At 46.3% G+C, this 21,820-nt stretch overlaps 4 protein-coding genes across 4 annotated transcripts; 3 read left to right on the forward strand and 1 right to left on the reverse strand.

Annotated features, from left to right (window-relative positions):
* The first annotated feature begins 735 nt into the window (after positions 1-735).
* Positions 736-6,837, forward strand: samd1a (sterile alpha motif domain containing 1a). The gene is made up of 7 exons (XM_003964732.3): positions 736-1,229; positions 3,708-4,050; positions 4,232-4,371; positions 4,484-4,547; positions 5,058-5,139; positions 5,294-5,405; positions 5,633-6,837. The coding sequence occupies exons 1-7, from the start codon at positions 870-872 to the stop codon at positions 5,777-5,779; spliced, it is 1,248 nt and encodes a 415-aa protein (XP_003964781.1). The 5' UTR covers positions 736-869; the 3' UTR covers positions 5,780-6,837.
* Positions 6,838-7,281: 444 nt separating this feature from the next.
* On the reverse strand, positions 7,282-11,826 carry tecra (trans-2,3-enoyl-CoA reductase a). The gene is made up of 11 exons (XM_003964733.2): positions 11,223-11,826; positions 10,477-10,528; positions 10,358-10,402; positions 10,125-10,228; positions 9,174-9,289; positions 8,895-9,000; positions 8,724-8,796; positions 8,594-8,637; positions 8,423-8,480; positions 8,250-8,338; positions 7,282-7,679 (listed from the first exon to the last, which is right to left on the reverse strand). Exons 1-11 carry the CDS (start codon positions 11,388-11,390, stop codon positions 7,506-7,508), a joined length of 1,029 nt encoding a protein of 342 aa, XP_003964782.1. The 5' UTR covers positions 11,391-11,826; the 3' UTR covers positions 7,282-7,505.
* Positions 11,827-13,757: 1,931 nt separating this feature from the next.
* dnajb1a (DnaJ heat shock protein family (Hsp40) member B1a) lies at positions 13,758-16,767 on the forward strand. The gene is made up of 4 exons (XM_011604047.2): positions 13,758-13,843; positions 13,925-14,273; positions 14,555-15,138; positions 15,218-16,767. The coding sequence occupies exons 2-4, from the start codon at positions 14,063-14,065 to the stop codon at positions 15,446-15,448; spliced, it is 1,026 nt and encodes a 341-aa protein (XP_011602349.2). The 5' UTR covers positions 13,758-13,843; positions 13,925-14,062; the 3' UTR covers positions 15,449-16,767.
* A 1,459-nt stretch (positions 16,768-18,226) lies between these two features.
* On the forward strand, positions 18,227-21,738 carry gipc1 (GIPC PDZ domain containing family, member 1). Its single transcript, XM_003964708.3, has 7 exons — positions 18,227-18,510; positions 18,891-19,434; positions 19,515-19,700; positions 19,854-20,034; positions 20,154-20,266; positions 20,344-20,425; positions 20,497-21,738. Exons 2-7 carry the CDS (start codon positions 19,135-19,137, stop codon positions 20,646-20,648), a joined length of 1,014 nt encoding a protein of 337 aa, XP_003964757.1. The 5' UTR covers positions 18,227-18,510; positions 18,891-19,134; the 3' UTR covers positions 20,649-21,738.
* The last annotated feature ends 82 nt before the right edge of the window (positions 21,739-21,820 follow it).

Below are 21,820 nucleotides of genomic sequence, written 5' to 3' on the forward strand. Positions count from 1 at the left end.
ATAACATGCAAATCCTGGTCTTATTCGCCGCTTTAATGTGTCTGTTGGTGAGTAATCTGGATTCTTATCCACCCTGTCACATTGCACAGAAATCAATTATGACAGATTCAGGCACTTTTTTTTTCCATCTGCAGTGAAAATGGAAAATTTCAGAAAATGGAGTCGGTCTCTGTTGCTGTGAGCCACTCGGGTCATCCCGGCCGTTGACAGGCAAAGGAAGATCAACCAATGAACCTGAAAGAGCAAATAAAAATTAATTAGAGAATAAAAATCCTAGCGAGTCATTAACCTTCAGTTGACAAGTCAAACGACTCGCTGAAAATATAGTTGGGAAACGTGGAATTATAGAGGAAAAAAAGGTCAAAAGACCCATTTGGACCTTTAATTTTAAGTTTATTAGTACGTCTATTGGGAACCAGTGGTGATGCTATTCCTCGTTTAAAGATCATATCCAAAAGGCTAAAATTTGGTTCAACAGTCACCGACCAACGCACCAACAGTTATTAACCAACCAACCGTTATTAAGGTGTATTTTGTAGCTTTCTAATTGCTCGGACTGATTAAAAAGTGATTAACTTCGTGCTGCCGAATCAAAGGGGCCACATTCTGCAGACGCGGGCCCGAAAACGCGGGCACGTCCACGTCCAGGACCGCAATTTCCACCTTAAATCCCTACTTGAGTAGAAACTTTTGGCTGCAACTCGCTCAGTCCACCTTAAGCGCACACGCAAACGCAGGAGGCGTACAGCGAGGTTTCCGCTTCTCACTTGGGCTCGGACCGCGGCTCACGAAAAACACCGTGTGTTCGCGTCCAGGGTTGACGCACCAAGGTAGGAGAGAAGAAAACGAGCCCACCGAGCAAAAAAAGGATGTCCGAATCAAAGTACCGCGAGTGGATCCTCGACACCATCGACTCGCTGCGTTCGCGTAAAGCCCGGCCAGACTTGGACAGAATTTGCCGAATGGTCCGGAGACGACACGGGTCCGAGCCAGACCGAACCTGCGCTGAACTGGAAAAACTGATTCAGGAACAAACCGTGCTTAAAGTTAACTACAAGGGTTCTATTTCATACCGAAACGCGGCCAAGGTTCAGCGGAGGAGCAGAAAGAAAGACGATGTAACGTTGCCGGCTGCAAGAAGGAGTACGCTGGAAGAAGCCAGTCATTCGGACTTGAGCAATGGGGACAGCGCTGTCGGTCCTGCTGACCAGGACGAGGAGGATTTGGAGGTATGTCGAGGCTGATGCCAGAAAGCATGTTTAACGACCTCGCATCTCATTGCACGGCCACATCTGTGTCACATTAACTTGGGGAGGGGGGGGGGGGGGAGGTAAACGCTCGGCGTGATTATTGAGTGGTTCTCCACAATAATAATTAGAATGGTAATAATAACGCCTTCTGCGCGTAAATGGCGAGCGGGGAGGGAAGTGATTTGCAAGTGCACCCAAAACTGCCGCAGACGGGGAGCGTCGGTTGGAACCTCGGTCGAGCGCTGGCGAGGTGGAGACGGGGGGGGAAAAAAAACAGAAGGTGCGCGCGTACTCGGCGTGGGGAACATTTGGGCATCACGGCGTCGATTGTCAAACACTTTTAAGCGGCGGCGCGAGCGTCCGAATGCGTGACGGTAAAAGTTACGTCGCCCTGCCCGTCTGCAATAAAGCGAGCCACCATTATCGGCGACAGAAAGCGCTTTTAGAGCCCCAAACTCAGCGTTGCGCGAAAGGGAGGGGGCTTTGTCAAGGTAGCAGGGCGCGAGAGACAGCTGGGAGGAAGTCGGACAAGCGCACCTTCAAAATAATACGCGTCGCTCATGTCTCCCTTCATGTGACATTTATTTTGAAAGCGGAAAGCGGAAATGAGTCCTCTCGTTCCCGGGCATGTAAATGTGGGAGTGGGTGAAGGGAAAAAGTCTCAAACACCGCGGATATAGGAGCCCTATGGGGGACGTTGGGACCTTTCTGGGTTGTTGATGATATTTCCGAGGAAAATGAAGACAGACGTGGCGGACCAAAAAAGACGCACGTCCAGCCGCGTATTTTGTCCGCCTATGTCGACAAATCAGTCCGTGTGTTTGACTTAAAGACATGCCCATTTCCCCCCCCCCGGTGGAAAGAAGCCCCCAAATTGACGTTTGAATATAATCAACATCAAATTATGTTGACGTCATGAAATCAAACAGTCTGTTTCTCGGCTGTTGGAACACCGCCGACGCAGTGCATAAAGTCAGAGCTGTGAATCCATTGTCGGACACGCAGCCGAGCACGGTCACGTCTAATGCAGCGTCGTCGGTTATGGTCCCCTTCGTCCCGTGCGGTGATGTCTTCACTTCCCCATATCTGGAAACTATTTGTTGGCCGCGTTTTAAGAAAGGCCGCGTCGGTGAAATGTGCGTGTGTGTCCCACCTTAAATGTAGCAGTGCACCGTGAGACCTGAACTAACATAAAGCGGCAGCAAACTGTTCGTTGCGCTAGCTGGCGGATGCTCTATCCGATCTGGGTTAAGCTGAGATCAAATTGACTTCGCTCTCTTAATGGCGTGCGCATCGTTATTAAAAATCATTGGTCGGGAGTACTTTGAAGGGAGTACTTCACGTGGATTGTCAGCGAGGTTTTAGCCGAAAGCGAGGGTCAAGTCTTGTCTGACGTGTCCGATAACGGACACATTCGCATTGCTCTTTCTGAACGGCCGTTTATGCCGTACATCCACATCTCTGACATATAGCAAAGTCAAAGTGGATGGTTCGATCGGGGCGAGGGGCGCTCGCTCCGATCGGCGTGCCGTGTGGCTACACTGGGGGACTTTACTTGGTTTCCGTATTGTTGTGCTTCACCGTGACTCGGCCCCGTCGAGCGCTCCGCAGCCACAGACACAATGGCGAGGTCCACGGCTTCCAACTACATGCGCACTTTGGAGGAAATTTGAGAAAAACCCCCAAACGCCTCCCACCGACCCCTTTTGTACTCCCGCATGCGAGAATTACAAATCATATGGGGCATGAAAGACCTGGATGCGGATACCATTTCTTTTGTGCGAACCTCGATTCGGCGGAGATACTCGGTGAAATGAGGAGGGGGGGGGGGAGATCGCGATCGTGTCTAACTTGTGCGAAATGCGGCGCGATGGGTAACTGCCATACAAGCGGCTCTTCTCTCAGGAGCGGGGCGGGCTTTAGTGCGCTCTTGTGCTCCAATGCTGGGTCTTGGACACGCAGTCGCACACCAGGTAATTTTTCACTCGGGGCGCCATCGACCAAAGCCCTGCTGAAAGGGGCGAGTGCACGTTAGAAAGAGAGTTCTGCAATTAGACGGCGCGATATCCAGCTGGAGACACGTCTGCGGACGAGCGGCTCGCGATCCGGCGGCGGAGCGAGCGCTGCGCAGAAAGCGTCGCCGGCATTCCGAGGCAGGCGTTCATTTAAAACCACAGCGGGCAAATTGCGACATCTATATGAGCGCGTTTTCACGTGACCCGCTCTGCTGCCTGCAGTTTGATACTGAAGGGGGGGGGGGGGTTTCCCGTGAAGTTTCTGTCTGGTTATCCTCTTTTCCTCACATTCGCTCACACTTGAGCTTGTTTAGGTTCATAAATAAATGTGGGCTGTTTTTGTTTTCTTGCATTGTAAGCACCAACTGGGCACCCCAGCGTGTGGAAATATGAATATGAAACATAAACACTCAGACCTACACGGCATGGCTCTATCTTGCAGGCGGACACTTCCATGGCGATGGACACGGACAGTAATGTAGAGGAGGAGGCAGCCGAGGAAAGCAGGGATGGGCAGGAAGGACCCTCTCCTTGTTCCACATATGAAGAGGCGTCCACGCGCTGTCCCTCCGTGCAAGCCGTGTCTGCACCCAGCTCCCCCCCTGGCAGCCAGCCTGGGCCGGTCCCCGGCTTGGGTCCGGACCCCGTCTCTTTGCAGAAGGCTGGTGAGAGGCCCAGCTCCTTGCCCCCGTCCAGCCCCAGGGCCCTCACAAACAATGACTGGGCCTATCATTCTGCTGTCTGCCCAGCAGAGTGCCAGCACCCAGGAATGCAGAGAGACAAAGGTATTCACGCTGATACGCGCCGTCTAATACGCTCGCCCAGCATTCAGATATGGTTGCATGAGTTTATAATAACAAATAGAATTTTCTATTAGTTTGCTTTTGTTTTCTGGTTGTAGTTTGAGGAGGGGGGGGGCTCCTATAAAACAAGGATTGCTGATCTCAGTTCACTCTGTGCCTGCAGCCGCCACAAAGCCATTAATGCAGCCGGTAACGGTGACCCCCGGTGCTACCAAGAACAATACGAAGACAGATGACGGAGGCAAGGCTAAAGAGATCGGACCTTCCTCTGACCAGCTGGTTCCAGACTACGCAGCGGGCCTGGTAATTTCCTCACCGCTCATTTTTATCCATCAGTTATCAATTTTTCTGCCTCCGATCCTTTAAATTCATTTATCACCTTGTTTTTGTCCACTTTTTTTTTTTTGTGGTACAGCCGGACGAGACCAAGAACGTTTCCGATGGGAAGCAGCAAGCGCTGCCTCTGCCGTCAGAAAACTGTACGTAAGGATTTGTTTTTAAGCATTTTATTTATTTCTTTTTATAAACACCCATGTAGCCTGGATGTAAGAGCAGACTAATCTCTCCAGGGGATGAATAAATTAGTTTGTGGCAGGTATTGCGTGCTACCGTGGCTGTTGCAGGTATTTAGCCTCCTGCTCACCCCGAGGCCCGATGGGAATGTTTGGAATACTGTAAAAAACCCGGGAATGTGGTGTGACTGGGCTGCTGCCATCTGCAGCATCCACAAACACATCAGATGTGAACATCGACTGATGTGTGCTGCATTTGTGAATTATGTAACATCTGGGTGGGATTTAAACTAGTTACCACTGCCACTTTTTTGGGAGGGGGGGATTTTTATAGCATTTATTCTACTCAGTAGCAGGTTCATCATTTAATAATTTAAATAATGCCACCCAGGGTTAGTGCAGATAAGGGTGTCTAAAACAACTCACTATCCTGTTTGTTAATATTTGTATTGACGTTAGCTCTGTTGTTGTTCACAGGTACTTTTAACAGTAAGGTAGAACTGCCCCCCCTCACAGCAGCAGAAAATAATCTCCTCAATGGCGACAACGGCGACGACGTGTGAGTATCCTCCTTTAAATAACGTCATCGTTATTGTAAATTTCCTAGAACATGTTCAGTCACGCCGTTTTTCATGCATAAACGCCTCCTTTTAATACACACAGACAATAAAAAAAAACCGCCCCGCTCTTCATCTTTCCCGATCATCCTGCAGGTCTGTAAAGAAGGAAATGAGCCAGAACCTGTTGCAGTGGACTGTGGCAGACGTGGCCAGTTACTTCTCGGCTGCTGGCTTCCCAGAGCAGGCTGTAGCTTTCCGAGCACAAGTAAGGGCACCACCTCAAAACTGCAGCAGAGGGCACTGAAAGGCAGCTTTATTTCTCCCCGGTGCACGTTCAGGGGCGGCGGCTGTAGCATGTGCAGCAGGATTAGACCCACTGTCAGTTCTTTGCAGCTAACTTAAGTTTCTGCTCACACGAGCCTGCTAAACAGACATAATGATTTTAGCTTGGATCCATTTTGAACTGTTCTCATATGTTCTCTGTCCCATCAGGAAATCGACGGGAAGTCCCTCCTGCTCATGCAGCGCAGCGACGTATTGACCGGTCTGTCCATCCGCCTCGGCCCCGCACTTAAAATCTATGAGCGCCACGTGAAGGTGCTGCAGAGGACCCACTTTCTGGAGTACGAGGACGTCTGAGGTCGTGATCCAGCAGGCAGCGCCGCGTTGATCCGAGCGCGTACGCAGTGACGCTTCCATTTGGATCCGGCCGCCTCCCTTCATATCCACTGTATGTAGAGAGTGGGAGAGTGAGAAGACTGTGATGGTGGATCGGACTTTTCACTGTGAGAATGACCAGAAACTGAAGGACAGTCATCCTACCTCTCATCGTGGCCTTTAATTAATGGTTTTCCATTTTACGTGGGGATTCTTTTTTTTTTTTTTTGGGTTGGGGGGAGGTGTCGAGGAGGGAGAAGGCTGCCACGGTCAGAATTTGTTGTAAAGCGGCGGCGCGGCGATCATCTTGCAATAAATCAGTCGTGGAAGTCGTTGCATCGAGACGTCCTCCCAGACGCGGCAGGAAGAGTCCGATTCGCTCCAGGAACGGTCGGGTCGTCGTCCAGAAGTGAAGTATAAACTCATCTACTTTGCTTTTTTCTTGTCCCACGCGAGTTGAATCAAGCCATCAGCATGCCGGGGGATCGTCGCTCATTTGGCCTCACTCGATTCCCACATTATCGTGCCAGCAGTTTCTGCTGACGCAGGTTTGTGTCCTCACCATCTCTGACATGTAAACATGTAAACAATATCATTTCTTTCTACCTGCTGAGGACACAGGACGTTGCATTTTTCTTCCACTTTTCTTCCTTGTATAAATCCTAATCTAATCTAACTTAATTGCATTTTGGGAATAGGTAAAGATGCAACTAGGGAAGGTGTAGCTTCATCAAATTTGCTTTTATATGCAAGCAAAATAAAGTAATAATCTTGTAAATGTTACTGTAATACTGAATATATTGTTTTACATTTAATATAACTGCTCAGTGCCTGGTTAAAGAGCAAATATGTTGATCCAATGCAATATTTTGCTAACATCGGGTAACACTATGTTCCGAGTTTGTTCATATTTCGACCTGAGTCAGCATCTTGTATTATAACATTCCATGAAATAGTCCACATCCCCTGTGTATCCCTCTTTTAAGTGTAATACAGACATTTCTTTGTGAGTCACAAATAAAGCTCATTTCTCTGTCCATTCCCTTGTTTTGTGAGGTTTGTGTTCCAAAATAAAATGATACATTTCCACGAGAAGGATTGCTGTGGTTTCAGTGGCTCAGCCTTGTGTGATGAGAAGCTATGGCCAGTTAATAAATAATCACTGTCAGATAAAACAAGAGTGGGACATATGTCATTATGGTATCTGCAGGGATGAATTTTAGCTTTTTAGATGCAAGCAATCCTTCGCTATAACATTATGGAATAGATATTTATTTCATAGCTTATTTCTCCATGTTTATCGACAGTTTTCCTCTCTGCTTCTGCCTCACAAACACATTTGGTCATGAATTAAGTTAGTTAAATAATGAAAAAGACTGCAGATTTTTCAGCTCCAGGCTGTCTCACTTGGACAATCTATCACTGGGCAACCTGTTTACCAAAACCTATGAAAACAAATATTTGAAATAAGATAAATGCAATCTGTTCAAACAAGCATCTGTTTATTCAAGCTCTCAAATAATATTAAATTAAGACTACCTTACTTCTGAAGTCTGGATGGGTTTTTGGGTTGTACCATTCAACAGTTTATCAGCATCATTAACCTCACACACTTTAGTATCCATGTCTAGAGTCAGGGGCCACAAAAAGGCCCCATGCTTGAGGAGAGAGATACGTGGAGCAACTTCCATTTTTTAACTGCTGGACTCTAAAGGATGAAGGGGAGTATGGAGGAGCGTAGAGTTGGATAATCTCTGAACTCTTTTAAGTAGCTGCGGTGCTTGCCCTTGGCCCACACTGTCATCTGGATGAAGGCCACAAGAGTGAAGAACGCCACCGCCGCACACTGCGTCATCACCGTAAAGCCGATCCAAGAGCCCAGCTGTGAGGAAGGTGCACACGCACGCACACACGCACGCACGTGTGGGCACGCACGCACACACACACACACACACACACACACACACACACACACAAAATTTAGAGTTATGCTGTCATAACTACACATGACCGGTAGATGGCAGCAATACGCAATAACTGCGAGTTATTTTGGGAAAAATGAGATCCTGATGAAGATCATGACCACGACTTCAGCATCGTTGAACAAAACCAAATGGAACAGAAGTTGGAGAACAGAGGTAAATACTGGATAAAGGCAGCAGGGAGATAATTAATTTGACACATTCAATATCAAACAAAAAGGGTTAGTCACGTTAGTGATGATGTTGTGAATTTTTTAGTGGATGATTGATTTTTTTTCCCCAAGGTTGGCTCAGAAACAGAATATAATAACACCAGTAGCAGCTGGTAGAATTACCAGAATCGTACAAGAATATATACCCCGTAGCAGCTATAGAATTGCTATATAATTTTCATTATCGCTAACATAATTTCCCACCTACAGAGATACCTTTTGCACACTTCTTGAATAAAACTGCATGTGTCAGATTACCTCGTATGTATAGTTTGGACAAGAGACCAGCCAGAATATCCATGTAAAGGGATTCTTTGTTGGATAAGGAATTTTCTTTGTTTTTGAACCTGCAATGATTCAGAAAACTATATTACATACGTGACACAGACTAATGGAAGTGAACACTGGAGCCTCCTTTATAAAATGTTAACCTGGTAGTTTGAGGTTACGAAGGGCAACGTGGATTGAGAAATTTCCGACTTGACAGAACTATAAGGGAAAAACAATATCCGCATTATCCAAACAAGAACTTTTAAGGGTTAGATGAATCATTTACTGAACTCAAAAATTAAAATGTACCGTAGGACCAAAACAAATCTTACCACGAAAAGGTACAGTCCTATTTTCACCTGCTGCTCTCCATAATCTAACAAAATACCACAGACACAAGAGATTATTTACATGAGAGTACATGTTGATGTTCCATCAGGAGTCACGCTGGGTTGCACTTACAGGGTGTTGTGTAGAGAGGGTGGTTGATGTAATATGCCATCCATGCTGCATTGCACCAATAATAGCCACAGTTCTGGATGAGACAGATATACACTGTAAATCAGCACAGCCAGGAAGGTTAATGTGTAACAATACTCATGTTTGAATGTCAGGCTTTAGTAGTTCATTCACCTTAAATATATTTCTGAGAGGCATGGTCCCATGAGAGATGCGATGGACGAATATTGTCTCCAGAATCCTCTTGGCATAGTGGAAGGAGTGACACATGCAGGCCAAGCTGTAAAACAGGCACATACATTTACATACAATGCTGAGCTTGGAGTGATTCATCAGACCCTTTGTCCTCAGTCTGCATCCTAAAGGAACACGTCCCGGGTGTTTGTTAAACGGATTATCAGTGCAAACTCGGGATTGTGCGCCAGTCAAAATCGAAAGCAAGCTGACACTCACTGGACGACCCAGTGCTTGCTGCTGGTAAAGTCATATTTTGGAGAATAGATGAACGGCAGACGGAAGTAGAATATCAGGTAGATGATCAGCGGGCCAGCACACTCTGCTAGGAAAACCTGAGCAAAAGCAGAAACAATGAAAAATAACCACACGTGGAAAAAAACTAATGAGAGCCGAGCAATTAGGACTGAATCCAGGAACCTACAGAATGTTGATCAGCTGTGTAATGAGGATATCTGGCAGGATAGAACAGCGTGCCTCTGGCTTCTGTTACAACTGCTTTGTCAAGGCCGTCTAAAACTGTCGGCTACTTCTCCAGACTGCCAACATTCTCAGAGATACTTAACATGTGCAAATGAAGCGACTGAGGCGCCCTCAACTTTTTATAATACCAGCTCTCCGCAAATGAGATGATTAAGTGAGGCAGCGCGGCTGGAAATGAAAGCAATCCCCGAATCAGCACCTTGAACAGAGCTCTGGTTCGGCGTGCCTCCTGGCGGCCTCTGCCAGGGCCACTGCACGCTTCTGTGGCAATCTGAAACTTGGCAGGGCACTGGGGGCTGGATGGTAAGGACCGGGAATAGAGAGTGGGTGGGCAGAGCAGAGTAATGAGGGGCAGGGAAAGACAAGTGAGAGGTCACGGGGATAAACACCGTTGGGAGAAATGGGGCCATGAGATTATATGTCCTGGAACAGAGGACAGATGGGTGCAGTAGTGCAAAGAATCCAAACCAGACCTGCTCTCCTCAGTGGGTCCATTTATACTGAATCACAAAACTCTTTTTGCTAAGCTAGTCACAGTGTGCTAGCCATATCCAGAAGTTAAGCAGACCAACAAGTGTGCTAGTCAAACAGTCTTTTAATGATTATTCTGAGAATCTTTTCTGCTTGGACATACTGGGGGTCCAGCAGGTAAAGCTGATTATAGTGGCATCTCAAAACTGTGCTCACCGTTCCCCATGTGAGCTGTGCTCCCAGGTCACTGAAGTAAAAACTGGCCGTGGTTCCGACAGGAAGTGTCTGCAAAACCTCCTCATCCCGGAGACACTTTGATTCTGGGGAAACGTGACGACCCACAACAGATAAGTCCAAATAGGGTCCAATAATCTTATCTGCCATCAAACCATCACTGAGGGAAAGACAATGTTTTGGAAAAAAAAAACACAAGCAAAAATCAAACCCACTGGGATCCAGGCGCAGGGACTGTCTCGCTGGGTACCACTTTGGATCTGTCAGGATGAAAAAGATGTGGTTATTAGTGCAAGCGACTCGTTTTGTGCGGGAATGTTTTAAACCTACTCACAGGACTTGTGAAACAAAGATTTAATGTCCAAAACAGTCGCAGTGGGTTCCACCTGCAAAATACTCAAAATAAACCACATTTATCTAAAAATGAGGGTTGGACGGCGGTCCGTACGCTTTGCTGCTGCTCTTGCAGCCACACATTAAGTAAGTAAAAAAACGTTTCATGCAATCCCCCATAATATTGTTGAAGATTAACAACAGAAGTTGGAATAACAAAGGCCCGTATAGGATTCTAATTATAGTAATCAGTCCCATTTGAGAATGCATTTCGTGTTTTCAAATTCCAGTTGGGATTCCGAAAATATCCTCAAGCTGCTGGCGCTGTGTACCAGCCTGCCTGCTACGTCTCTGCTGCATCAGCATGTAATGTGACAGGTATCAGAACAATTCCTGACATACTACGAGGAAATTGGCACCTCTACAGCGTAAACCACACGCAGCACAGACATGACCGATAATGGACGCACTTGACCTGGATACACGTGTGTGAAGTATCATGAAATGCTCTTAGTAATGACCCCTATTGCGCAACTCGGAAAAATATGTCTCCTTTGGCTTCACCAGTGCAACTTTTAGAAATGAATCCACTTGTAGGCGATAAACTGTGATGATTTGCCACACGCTCCTGGATGTATGTGAAAGAGGCTCAGCTTGTATCATGGAAGCATTAAAGCAAACAGCCTCCTGGAATCACTACTGCCTTTATAAAATACGAGTAATTCAAAAGTCTACGCACACACACACCTTGTCCAGCAGGAGCAGCTTCTCTTTCGTCCTCAGGTCTATGATCTCTACCTCAAAGTAAACAATCCTTTTGGCTTTTTTGGGTGGTTTTGGTTTCGGCCGCGGCGCTGCTTTCTTCTCCGGTTCAGCTCCTTGCACATTCTTTGCCTCCAAGGCCAGAACATCCATGATTCCGTTTGATCCCAATCCTCAGCGGGCTGTTGAAATGATCTGTAATGCCGCCTTGCTCACCCGGGTCTCTTCTATAGAGTCTTTCTGGGGTATCCAACACCCCCAAATGCAGAAAAATATGTGAGAGAAACCAGCACGGAGAAATGAAAAGAGCACTGGCCCTGGAAAATGGTCGATGGTCACTTCACAGGCACTTGTGATCCACAAACCACACTCATTCAACAAAATGCAGTGAAGACGAAACCCGAGAGGCCCAAGACATAATCCACAGCACACCATTGGCACGGCTAAATATAAGTTGCCTGATTTGCTCTGCAACAGCTTGGTAACCTTGGGGAGCCACACAGAGCTTCAGCCACGAATACCAATGTGGGCTCTTTAGACCTATAAGACACATCTCCTGACGGCTCCAGTCTTCATTTGGTTACCCGGCGATGGACCCAGTCACTAGTCTGATCCGTGGGTTTGCGATGGACCCAGTCACTAGTCTGATCCGTGGGTTTGCTCCAAACAACCCCCCCCCCCCCTCCCGTGTCAGTAATATCTTTTTCTGACCTCCAGCGAAAGGACAAACATGTTTATGTTAAGACCTGCGTGGTGCTGTAAAAACAAGGAGTTTAAATCGCACAGTTTGAGCAATTCCAACTGAATTGAGATGGATGATGCCTTTCGCCGTGCACTTCATCGCGCAGCGCACATCCATATCCTTTTGCTTTATTTTTAAACAGTGAGACATCCATACCAGTGTCAGAGTGTGTCTGACGTGGTCGTGTTTTGACTTGTGTCCATCTCCCGCTGATTGTTATTTAAGACCTTGAAGTGAAACGAAGCTTTCACAGCGGGTGGAGCCCCAGAGTGAATATTTTGTCTTTATTGTGTATTGACAGGTGCAGAAGCAGACAGGAAATAGGGTGGGAGACAGATGTGCAAGCAAGGACACGCAGATCTGTACACACACGCACGCACGCACGCACGCACGCACACACACACACACACGCACGCACGCACGCACACACACACACACACACACACACACACACACACACGCACACACACGTAATCATAATGTGCTAATGACTGTCCTTACATGACAGAATCTAGATCTACACCAAACTAGACATGGAATTCATTCCAGTTTTCTCTTTACTAGCTAATGGCAATGGACGCCTTGGAGGGTTCAGGGTTAATATTATATATATATAGAGACATCTATTTGTCGTCTATTTGTAGTTTTATAGAACAGTATTTTGTTTCACTGGCTTGTATTTGAGGGTTAGCCTCGCTAGGAGGGTTGCTGGTTGAGTTGGCAGTTTATGGACTGTGATTCTGATAAGAATCAAGGTGCTTGGAGAGAGGTCTGAGTTGTCGTCCTTTAATGAAGATTAACACATTAATGGAAGCAATCAAATAGGACTGTGTTCACCCCAAATGAATAAAAATTAAAATAAAAGGTCAGTTTACAAATGGTTTGCAATTAATCATTCCCAAAAAGGTAAGAGTAATATACGTAGCATATTATTCAATGCATATTTTAGGTTTGCAATCATGTAAATGTCGTTCCGGTCACCGTTTGTCTCACAGATATTTTTATGAGAATAGATTTGTAAAAATTAACAACACTGAATCACCTTAGAGAAGAGCATCCCATAAGGACTGGTATTGGGGCCTCAGTTATTTATACTTTATAATAATTATAATAAATTACATCTGTACTTTAGCTAGACTAGTAGTATCTGTAATGTGTGCAGAGGAATGAAATACATTTTTAAAAGTTGATGGTGCTAAAAATGTGGTTTGATCTTAACAAGTTACCATGAATGAAAATAAGACGTGTTTTTTGGTGGTGTTGGGGCTTATTGTGAAATTAAATTGTATTAAACAAAGTTGAAATTTAAATATGAAACCGTTTGTGAGCATGGTTATTGATCATAAATTATTTTGGGAGCCATACAAAGAATACATTAAATGCAAATCATGCAAGTCTGTTGCCATACCCCACAAATGTTGATTTCAATTCATTCATTTTGATAAACTATGGGATGGACAAAGATAAACTGTAACTTCCGCCCATTCCTTTTACGGTTATGCGCAAACGGAAGTGAAAAAGATTAGATATTTCAGTCTTTTTTAATATAAACACCGATTCGACCGAGGCAGAATTGTGGCAAATATTTACGAAATATTTAAGAAAGTTAAAATTAATGAAATAACGTGTCTAAATAAAAACAACATTGCGCTTCCTTCTCCAAAGCTCTTGTTTAATATTTCTTGTCGGAACTAAACCGGAAGTAGATGTGAGTGAAACCCCTCGCCTCCGTAGTGCTGACACACACACACACACACACGCACGCACGCACGCACGCACGCACACACACACGCACACACGCACACACACACGCACGTTTTGCAAGGTCCTTCCAGAAGTTTCGCTAGCTTGATTCCAGCCCAGGGTCATTCCAGCATGTACACGTTGCTTTATGCTGCTGTAGCGTTGCCTAATTTGTCTTTAACTATTTTATTTTGTTGAACAGTGAGGAAATTCAGACGAGCGAAGGCAGCTTTACCCGAAGCCCCGCTATTGTCCGTCCCAGGCCTGTCATATGGATCTACTGCATATGTCGCTGAAACGGAACAAATCCCGAATCCCGAGATCGTGATCGGCGGCTGTGATGGGTAAAGACTACTACAAAGTGCTCGGGATACCTAAAGGTGCCTCCGACGACGAGATAAAGAAGGCGTACAGAAAGCAGGCCCTGCGTTATCATCCTGACAAAAACAAGTCTCCTGAAGCCGAGGACAAATTTAAAGAAATTGCAGAAGCCTACGACGTCCTCAGTGATGCAAAGAAAAAAGACATTTATGACCGTTTTGGAGAAGAAGGTAACTATGATGTCTCCTGTGCATAACTTGATCCGCTAATGCTGCTCAATGCACCGACAAACCTCGTGTGTGTGTCCGTGTGTGTCCACTTTAAAGGCTCTGATTGTGAGTAAATGTGCATCTGTGAGGGGTTCTGGTGGAGAAACTACTGCAATGATCATTTGAGTTGGACCTGCTGCAAAAATATGCAGATTTGCCCCCTTAAATGCGCGTTTGTCAGCATCAGCTATTGAAATAACCAGTGTCAGTGTCTTAATTTCCCCCCATAACTTTGTTGGCAGGGTTGAAGGGCACAGCTGGTGGTGCGGCTGCAGGACACAGCGGTCCAAGCTACAGCTACAGCTTCCATGGAGACCCTCACGCAATGTTTGCCGAGTTCTTCGGCGGCCGCAACCCCTTCGATCATTTCTTCCCGCAAAATGGGGACGACGATATGGACGTCAGTGACCCCTTCGGAGCCTTCGGGAGGGGGCGACTGGGGGGCATGGGGGGCTTTCAGAAGTCCTTCCGAGCCACCCCGGGAGCCCACCACAGGGCAGAGACGAAAAAGAAGGACCCTCCCGTGGTGCACGAGCTAAAGCTGAGCCTCGAGGAGGTTTTTTCAGGCTGCACGAAAAAGATGAAGATTTCCAGGAAGAGGCTGAGTCCAGACGGCCGCACGGTCCACAGCGAGGACAAGATTTTAATGGTGGACATCAAGCGTGGCTGGAAGGAAGGCACGAAAATCACCTTTCCCAGGGAAGGCGATGAAACTCCCACCAATATTCCCGCAGATGTGGTGTTTGTGGTTAAGGACAAACCCCACCCGGTGTTCATACGAGATGGCTCCGACATCATCTATCCTGCAAAAATATCCCTCAGAGACGTGAGCGACCGCCTGAAATGTCCCGTAAACGTTGACAGGAGGGTTGGCGTCTAATGACCTCGCTTTCTGTTCCCCGCAGGCGCTGTGCGGTTGCACGGTCAACGCCCCGACGCTGGACGGCCGGACCATCACCGTCAGCTCCAGGGACGTCGTCAAACCCGGGATGAAGAAGCGGATCTCTGGAGAAGGCCTCCCTCTCTCGCGGTGCCCCGAGAAGCGCGGTGACATGATCCTGGACTTCACCGTCATGTTTCCGGACAAACTGGGCCAAAGCACGCAAGAGACTCTGAAGAAGATTCTTCCAAAATGATGTCAAATGTGACGAAGGTGCGGGAGAAAACAGAAACTGTTCCAAATGAGACGCATGGTGGACTGGAAATGCACTTACACTGACCGAACAACTGCTTTTACTTTGGGTTGATCCTTTTCAGGGTCTGAAGTTTAGACGTGCCACAATGTGAGATTTAGGGGGGAAGTGTGTGTGAGTGTGTGAAAGGATTTAGTATTGGGTCGGGAAATGTCTTGAGAAACGAATACCTCGGGTGCAGCACGCTGCTTTAGCACGGCTGCAGCCACCTGACTCAGCAGGACGGGACTTTTGATACCTTTAAACGACAAAACTCTCTGTTTTATTTATTTATTTTTTTATCTAATTTTTTTTTTAGGCGGCCCCAGAAGGGACGCATGTACCTGCGCGCGTCTTTGATTAAATGTAGATGTTGATTTCAAACACCATCGAAGTTGCATTGCATAAAGATTTGAGCCTGCACTCGTAATAATCAGAACTCTGATTACTTCATGCTGTTTCCCTGAGGTGGTTTAGTTTTCATGCGTGTGTGTGTGTGTGTGTGTGAGTGTGTGTGTGTGTGTGTTTGAGCATCACTGAAATTCTAACGTACTTTCAGCACTTGTTGCCTTTTTAGTTGGCCCAGATTTCAGCATATTTGATGCTCTAATCTGACATCGGTGCTTGTTTGCTGCAGGATTTCTCTCTCTTCTCTCCAGCATGATTCAAATATCGACTAACACCTTTTAGGTTGGTTTACGACATGTCTGTAACACTTCCCTGATTTCCTTCACTACCAACATTTGCTCCGAGGTGGAGTATGCATAAATATTGCCTACTGTGATCAGCTGGTGGCCCAGAGGAAGGCCCCCAATAATGATAATAGTGACGCGTTGCCCACTGCTCCTGCTCCTGACTTGTGTCTTCACTACTGGTGTAAAGGGCAGGTTAAATGCAGAGGTCAAGCTCGCTGTCACTAATTGGTTTCTTCTTCTTTAGTGGCCGTCGGCCCTTTTATTCTGTGATGTTTTCATTGTTCACAGTGTTTGTGTTTTTGTTCATGATTTGACGTCATCTCACTCCTGCTGGAGATCGAGATCTGTAATTGATACCAACATGTGATTCACATGAATGTAGAGATGTGTAATCTCTTCCTTTTTTGTACAGAATACTTTTCCTTTTAAAGTGAAAACAGTATTTAGTGTTGTTTTATGAAATCCCTCAGGTTTGAAATGCTTTTCTTCTTAACATTTTTTTTTTAATGACTTGATAATTGGGGGATTTCTAAAAAGACGTGTGGTGACTATTTACATTCCCACATTAAAAAGACAAAGATCCAGCAAGTAATGTCCCTTCTCTGTCAGGTGGAGCCGGGCCCTCAACAAGCCACTGCTGTATCTGAAAACACAGACAAACTGTAATCTTTGTCTGCCAACAGTGCAAGTATGCTCAGCAAGTTTAAATTAGATAACACTCGTTTTCTTAAAAAGCTTCTGTTGAAAACTCATAGGTAAAACTAGAAAACATTGCACAGCTGCTTATTTAATTTACCATTGTGAAAATTACAAATAAACTACAAATCAGTATTTAGTTACAATTTTAATTTGACTGTTTTTCGTTTCAACTCCTTTCTCGTCCCAATTTAGCCGCATTATTTCATGAGTATATATATATATGAACTATCTATTCGTATAGTTTATTATGAAAATAATTTCCGGAAGTTCTTCGTCCAACTCCACAGCACTCAGTTAATTCATAGCCTTGTCACTCATACTCCCTCTTGTGGTCATTGTAAGGAACTACAATTAATTTATACGTATAGATCCAGATATATCGTGTTGGACTATGCTTGAGCATGTCTTGACAGTTGCCCTCCAGTGGTCACGCGTAGAAACTGCAGTGTAAACAAATGGTTACTACGTGTTGAATAATTAGATATTGTATTCACGCACATCATGGTTATGGAAGATAAATTAAACCATATATTTTTTAGTGGTTCAAAATTAGCTGCTTTCATATCAGTCTTAGTTTTCATACGTGCCAACACTACACAAGTTTTTTAATTTTTTTTATCTACAAGCACTAATTACAGGATTTTACAGGACGTAGGCTTTCAATCGTAAGTTTCCTGGAGACAAGAAAGTTTGTTCTCATCTAAAATGAAATGTAATTATCTCGAACAACGTAAACTGCCCTCTAGCGGCCATCATTAAAAGATTCATTATTTTGGAGGTGTAACCGGAAATAGACCTTTGTTGTTAAAAGTGACTTGACAAGACCACATGACCAAGCGTCGGCCCCCTTGTGTCCTCAATCAAGAACTGCTCTAGTGAACTCTAGAATTGCAGGCCTGTTTTTTTAAATAATCAAGCACGTCTTTTATATTTACACTTTTCGGTTTTTACTATAGTTCCCAAACTCAAGCTCACTGCCAGAAAGATGCGCCTTCACTTGTGTTTATCAGTCACTCGATGCAAACAAACAAGACGGCTAAAGAGATACAAATAGAGGCACTCAATGACTTACTTTAGAAGTATTTCCAGAATATCACTTCAAATTACTTGTGTCAAGCGACTTTGAAATAAAAAAAGTCCAACGTTTCTTTTACATTTATTTCGTATTTGTAGAGCAGTCAAGAAAGCGTCTATTTTGTAGTGAATACAATACAAGGCCTTCCTCTTTTTATGTCTCCAATGTACAGATAACATCACGCCTGACATCATATGGTTTAATTACGTAGAGAAATGCGCTCTCGTCAGTTTTCCAAATCCATTCTTTTGCCACGCACGTTTAAAGAATTCCGCCACTTGGAGTTTGTGGTTTCCGACGGAACGTAAAGGCGTCCCAGTTCCGCCCTGTTGGGCTGCTGCAGAGCTAATGTACAGCAGCATACCGACACATCTATACTGTATTTAAATCGTCATCAGTCCGACCAGGCTGAGCTGTCTTCTAGGGAATCGTCAGCCACGATTGTCGGGCTTCCTCTCGCACAGGAATTTAATTGTTTCGTTCTTTAACTGACGGCATTACATATGAGCAGGCTAAATTAGCCGGAAGAGCTAGCGACACTTGGCTAAAAGTCCCTGGTAAGAACTACTACTTTCCGCTCTTTATTATTTTCTATTCTTATTCACCGAATATTCTCAAGATAGCAGACAAAACCTCAGCTCTCTTCCAACACTTCTGCTGTAATTAACTACAAAAGGATTAACAGCTCCCCTTCTAATTAGCTCTCCTTGCGAGTAGCTACATGCTAAGTTGTTAGCCACCCGGTAAATGTCTGTTTAGGATGTCAGAAGTGGTGTAAAGACCCAAAATATTCCTTAAAGCTAGCGGCAAACACGATCCCTGATGTCCACCGTGAAGGGAATGCTCAGTTTCAACAATGTTACACGTATTGCTAACACTAAAGTGCATCCTGCAATGAAGGTGCGGAGCGTTGAAGAGCAAATGTGTCTTTTTCCAGCCCCGACAGACTGCAGAGGTTGGCAACAGCCGTGAAAACTGGGCAGATGTTTGGATTCAGGAACACACCTGGTTGAGGTGCATTTCCAGTTGGTCCTGAGGATCATCTCATTCCTGTGGCGTAAACATCAATTACTGTGACACTGATTTGGGTAGACAGGTGTATGCTGGTCTGAACTGCCCATAAATCCCTGGAACAGCCTCCTCCCTTCCCCTCCCCTGTGTCTGTATTCCCCTGGACTACTATGCCTCTGGGTCTGGGAAGACGGAAGAAAGCGTCCCCGCTAGTTGAGAACGAGGAAGGGGAACCCATCCGCGGAGGTCTCAATGTGTCGGGCATGGACGGCCTGGACGGAGGTGGTGTGGGGCTGGGAGAAGGCGCCACATCGGAAGGTCTGCCTCCACCACCCAGCAGCATGCGGCCTCGCCTCATCTTCCACACGCAGCTCGCCCACGGCAGCCCCACGGGCCGCATAGAGGGCTTCAGTAACGTGCGGGAGCTTTACGCCAAGATCGGTGAGGCCTTTGGAATCCCTCCGTCAGAGGTGAGCCTGCCAGGCGGCCATGGCAGTTGGAGTAAAAACAGGTTTATTTACTGTAAAACATATCTTGTGTCTGTCCACAGGTTATGTTTTGCACCCTAAACACTCACAAGGTGGACATGGAAAAACTGTTGGGAGGGCAGATCGGACTAGAAGACTTTATTTTTGCTCACATAAAAGGACAGAAAAAGGAAATTGAGGTTTACAAAGGAGAGGACGCATTAGGGCTGACAATCACCGATAATGGAGCCGGCTACGCTTTCATCAAGGTGAGACACGTTGGCACAAATTGATCTATTGTGCTTTGAGAGTCGACAACAAAAGGTTTGACACCGCCTGGTTGGGAGATAATTGGTGTGAAATCGGATGTGCCGATGACCTCGGTGTTTCCGGAGCATTTATCAGCGCTGTGGTGTTTTCAGAGGATCCGCGAGGGCAGCGTCATTCACCAGATCCAGGTCATCAACGTGGGCGACATGATCGAGTCCATCAACGGACATCGCCTGATCGGCTGTCGCCACTACGAGGTGGCCAAGATGCTAAAGGAGCTTCCTAAAGGGAAAATGTTCACCATCAAGCTGGTGGAGCCTCTCAAGGCCTTCGGTAGGTGTGAAGGAAACAGGCAGACTCGCGGCGACCTTCTGGTTTCTGCCGTGTTAATGCGTTGAGATTTGCTGACCGGCCGGTAGAGTGACGGGACCCTGTCGTGATGCTGTTCACAGACATGATCAGCCAGCGGTCTGGAGGGTCAAAGTCAGCGTCTGGGGTCCAGCTGGGGACCGGCAGGGGAACGCTGCGGCTGCGCTCTAAAGGCCCGGCTACTGTAGAGCAGCTGGTGAGTAGCCCGCACCTGTGAGTGTTCCTCAGAGCTGCAGGTCCCTGAGACCCTGTGTTGCTATTCCTTCCCTCCAGCCGTCTGCTTTCGAGGAAAAGGCCATCGAGAAGGTGGACGACCTGCTGGAGAGCTACATGGGCATCAGAGACAGCGAGCTGGGTAGGGGAGTCGCCCTCCGGCCGCCACAGGCGTGCGAGTGTGTGTGGACTCACTGTCTTCTCTGTCCTCAGCGGCCACCATGGTTGAGCTGGGGAAGGATAAAAAGAACCCAGACGAGCTCGCCGAAGCGTTGGACGAGACCCTGGGAGACTTCGCCTTCCCAGACGAGTTTGTTTTCGACGTGTGGGGCGCCATCGGGGACGCCAAGGTCGGGCGGGTGTGACTGCAGCCGTTACGGGCGTGAAACACCCTGCGAGATTCCTAACGAGCAGCGCCACTAGGAAACAGTACCGTCTAGTTTAATTCCTGTATACTCCTTTATTCTTTTTAACTTCGAGATCACCGCTTCAGGAGGGTCCAGACAAGGAGCACGATGCCGCTCACAGGTTAAAAGGACCGTCACCTCTCCCAAAGTGCTTTTTTTCCCTCTACCCTCGGACTACGAGCACGCTGACCAACATTCCCTCGTGTGGCCCTGCATGTCGTCGTGGTTACCGGCAGTGTAACAAGTCAAGGGAAAAAAAACAGGACAGTCAAACAAAAATGTGATATTCCCCCACAATGCACTGCGTCGCACTACACTGTACCTGAGTTCTGAAAGTGAAGAGACTGCTGTAGAGGCGCCGCTGTTGCACAGATGAAGGTGGTTCCGGTGCGTGCCTGAACCTCCATCTTGCTGTTACAGATCTGTTTTACAGAGCATGTGCTGTCATTTCTCTGTTTTTAGTGCTGGTCCTCTTTCAATTTCTATTTTATCAGGATTAAAAACGGGCCATAATGAAGTGTAGCTTTCTGTCTTGTAGGTCAGAGCTGTGAAAGGGCAGCTCGTTTCCTCCATTTATGCAGTGTTATTATTATTTAAGGCAAAGGTGGAGAGATGGGTGTCCAGGTCTGTGGCATGTGCTGACTTATTTTTTATAGCTAGTCTTTTATATAAAGTGACGCGTGTGTCTATTTTCAGTCAAGGTTTGTGTAACATGAAGAATTTGAATCGTGTGACTAAAGAAGGCACCCGGAAGCGGAGTCACGTCAACCGCTGAGACTTTTGCAGACAAAACCGTCATCATTTGTTACATTTTTGTTAAGTTGAGCTCGTAGAAACGGCCTGAGCCCATGTACAGCGGGTGATCAGGCGTCTTAGAAGAAGTCTGTCATTTTTCTTTTCTCTCTTTAACTTGTGACGACATTTTCCTAGTTTTGTTTCTCTCATCAGAATGGAATAAAACTGGTGCTCGATCACTGTAACACTGGGGGAAAATGATCAAGGCTTTGTATAACACTCCTCAATATTAAACTATAGTGCAACCACGATATGAACAGAGTTTTCTTTGCTTCTTCAGGGGAGGGGGAATTCTGCATCAACACGGTGCGGAAAACACCAGCAGTCGGTCCCAG

The sequence above is a fragment of the Takifugu rubripes genome, chromosome 5, assembly GCF_901000725.2.
Source record: "Takifugu rubripes chromosome 5, fTakRub1.2, whole genome shotgun sequence".
Taxonomy (NCBI): domain Eukaryota; kingdom Metazoa; phylum Chordata; class Actinopteri; order Tetraodontiformes; family Tetraodontidae; genus Takifugu; species Takifugu rubripes.

What these genes read in the sequence shown, in the direction of transcription:
- gipc1 (XM_003964708.3), top strand. Translation starts at nt 19,135, where the DNA reads ATGCCTCTGGGTCTGGGAAGACGGAAGAAAGCGTCCCCGCTAGTTGAG. An exon ending in CCGGCTACGCTTTCATCAAG is followed by an intron (nt 19,701 to 19,853) that starts GTGAGACACGTT and finishes TGGTGTTTTCAG; the next exon opens with AGGATCCGCGAGGGCAGCGT. An exon ending in GGAGCCTCTCAAGGCCTTCG is followed by an intron (nt 20,035 to 20,153) that starts GTAGGTGTGAAG and finishes TGCTGTTCACAG; the next exon opens with ACATGATCAGCCAGCGGTCT.
- tecra (XM_003964733.2), bottom strand. Translation starts at nt 11,390, where the DNA reads ATGGATGTTCTGGCCTTGGAGGCAAAGAATGTGCAAGGAGCTGAACCG. An exon ending in CTCTCAGAAATATATTTAAG is followed by an intron (nt 8,797 to 8,894) that starts GTGAATGAACTA and finishes TGTCTCATCCAG; the next exon opens with AACTGTGGCTATTATTGGTG. An exon ending in GTCCAAACTATACATACGAG is followed by an intron (nt 7,680 to 8,249) that starts GTAATCTGACAC and finishes CCTTCCTCACAG; the next exon opens with CTGGGCTCTTGGATCGGCTT.
- dnajb1a (XM_011604047.2), top strand. Translation starts at nt 14,063, where the DNA reads ATGGGTAAAGACTACTACAAAGTGCTCGGGATACCTAAAGGTGCCTCC. An exon ending in TGACCGTTTTGGAGAAGAAG is followed by an intron (nt 14,274 to 14,554) that starts GTAACTATGATG and finishes CTTTGTTGGCAG; the next exon opens with GGTTGAAGGGCACAGCTGGT. An exon ending in CAAAAATATCCCTCAGAGAC is followed by an intron (nt 15,139 to 15,217) that starts GTGAGCGACCGC and finishes TGTTCCCCGCAG; the next exon opens with GCGCTGTGCGGTTGCACGGT.
- samd1a (XM_003964732.3), top strand. Translation starts at nt 870, where the DNA reads ATGTCCGAATCAAAGTACCGCGAGTGGATCCTCGACACCATCGACTCG. An exon ending in CAGACTACGCAGCGGGCCTG is followed by an intron (nt 4,372 to 4,483) that starts GTAATTTCCTCA and finishes TTTGTGGTACAG; the next exon opens with CCGGACGAGACCAAGAACGT. An exon ending in GGCGACAACGGCGACGACGT is followed by an intron (nt 5,140 to 5,293) that starts GTGAGTATCCTC and finishes ATCATCCTGCAG; the next exon opens with GTCTGTAAAGAAGGAAATGA.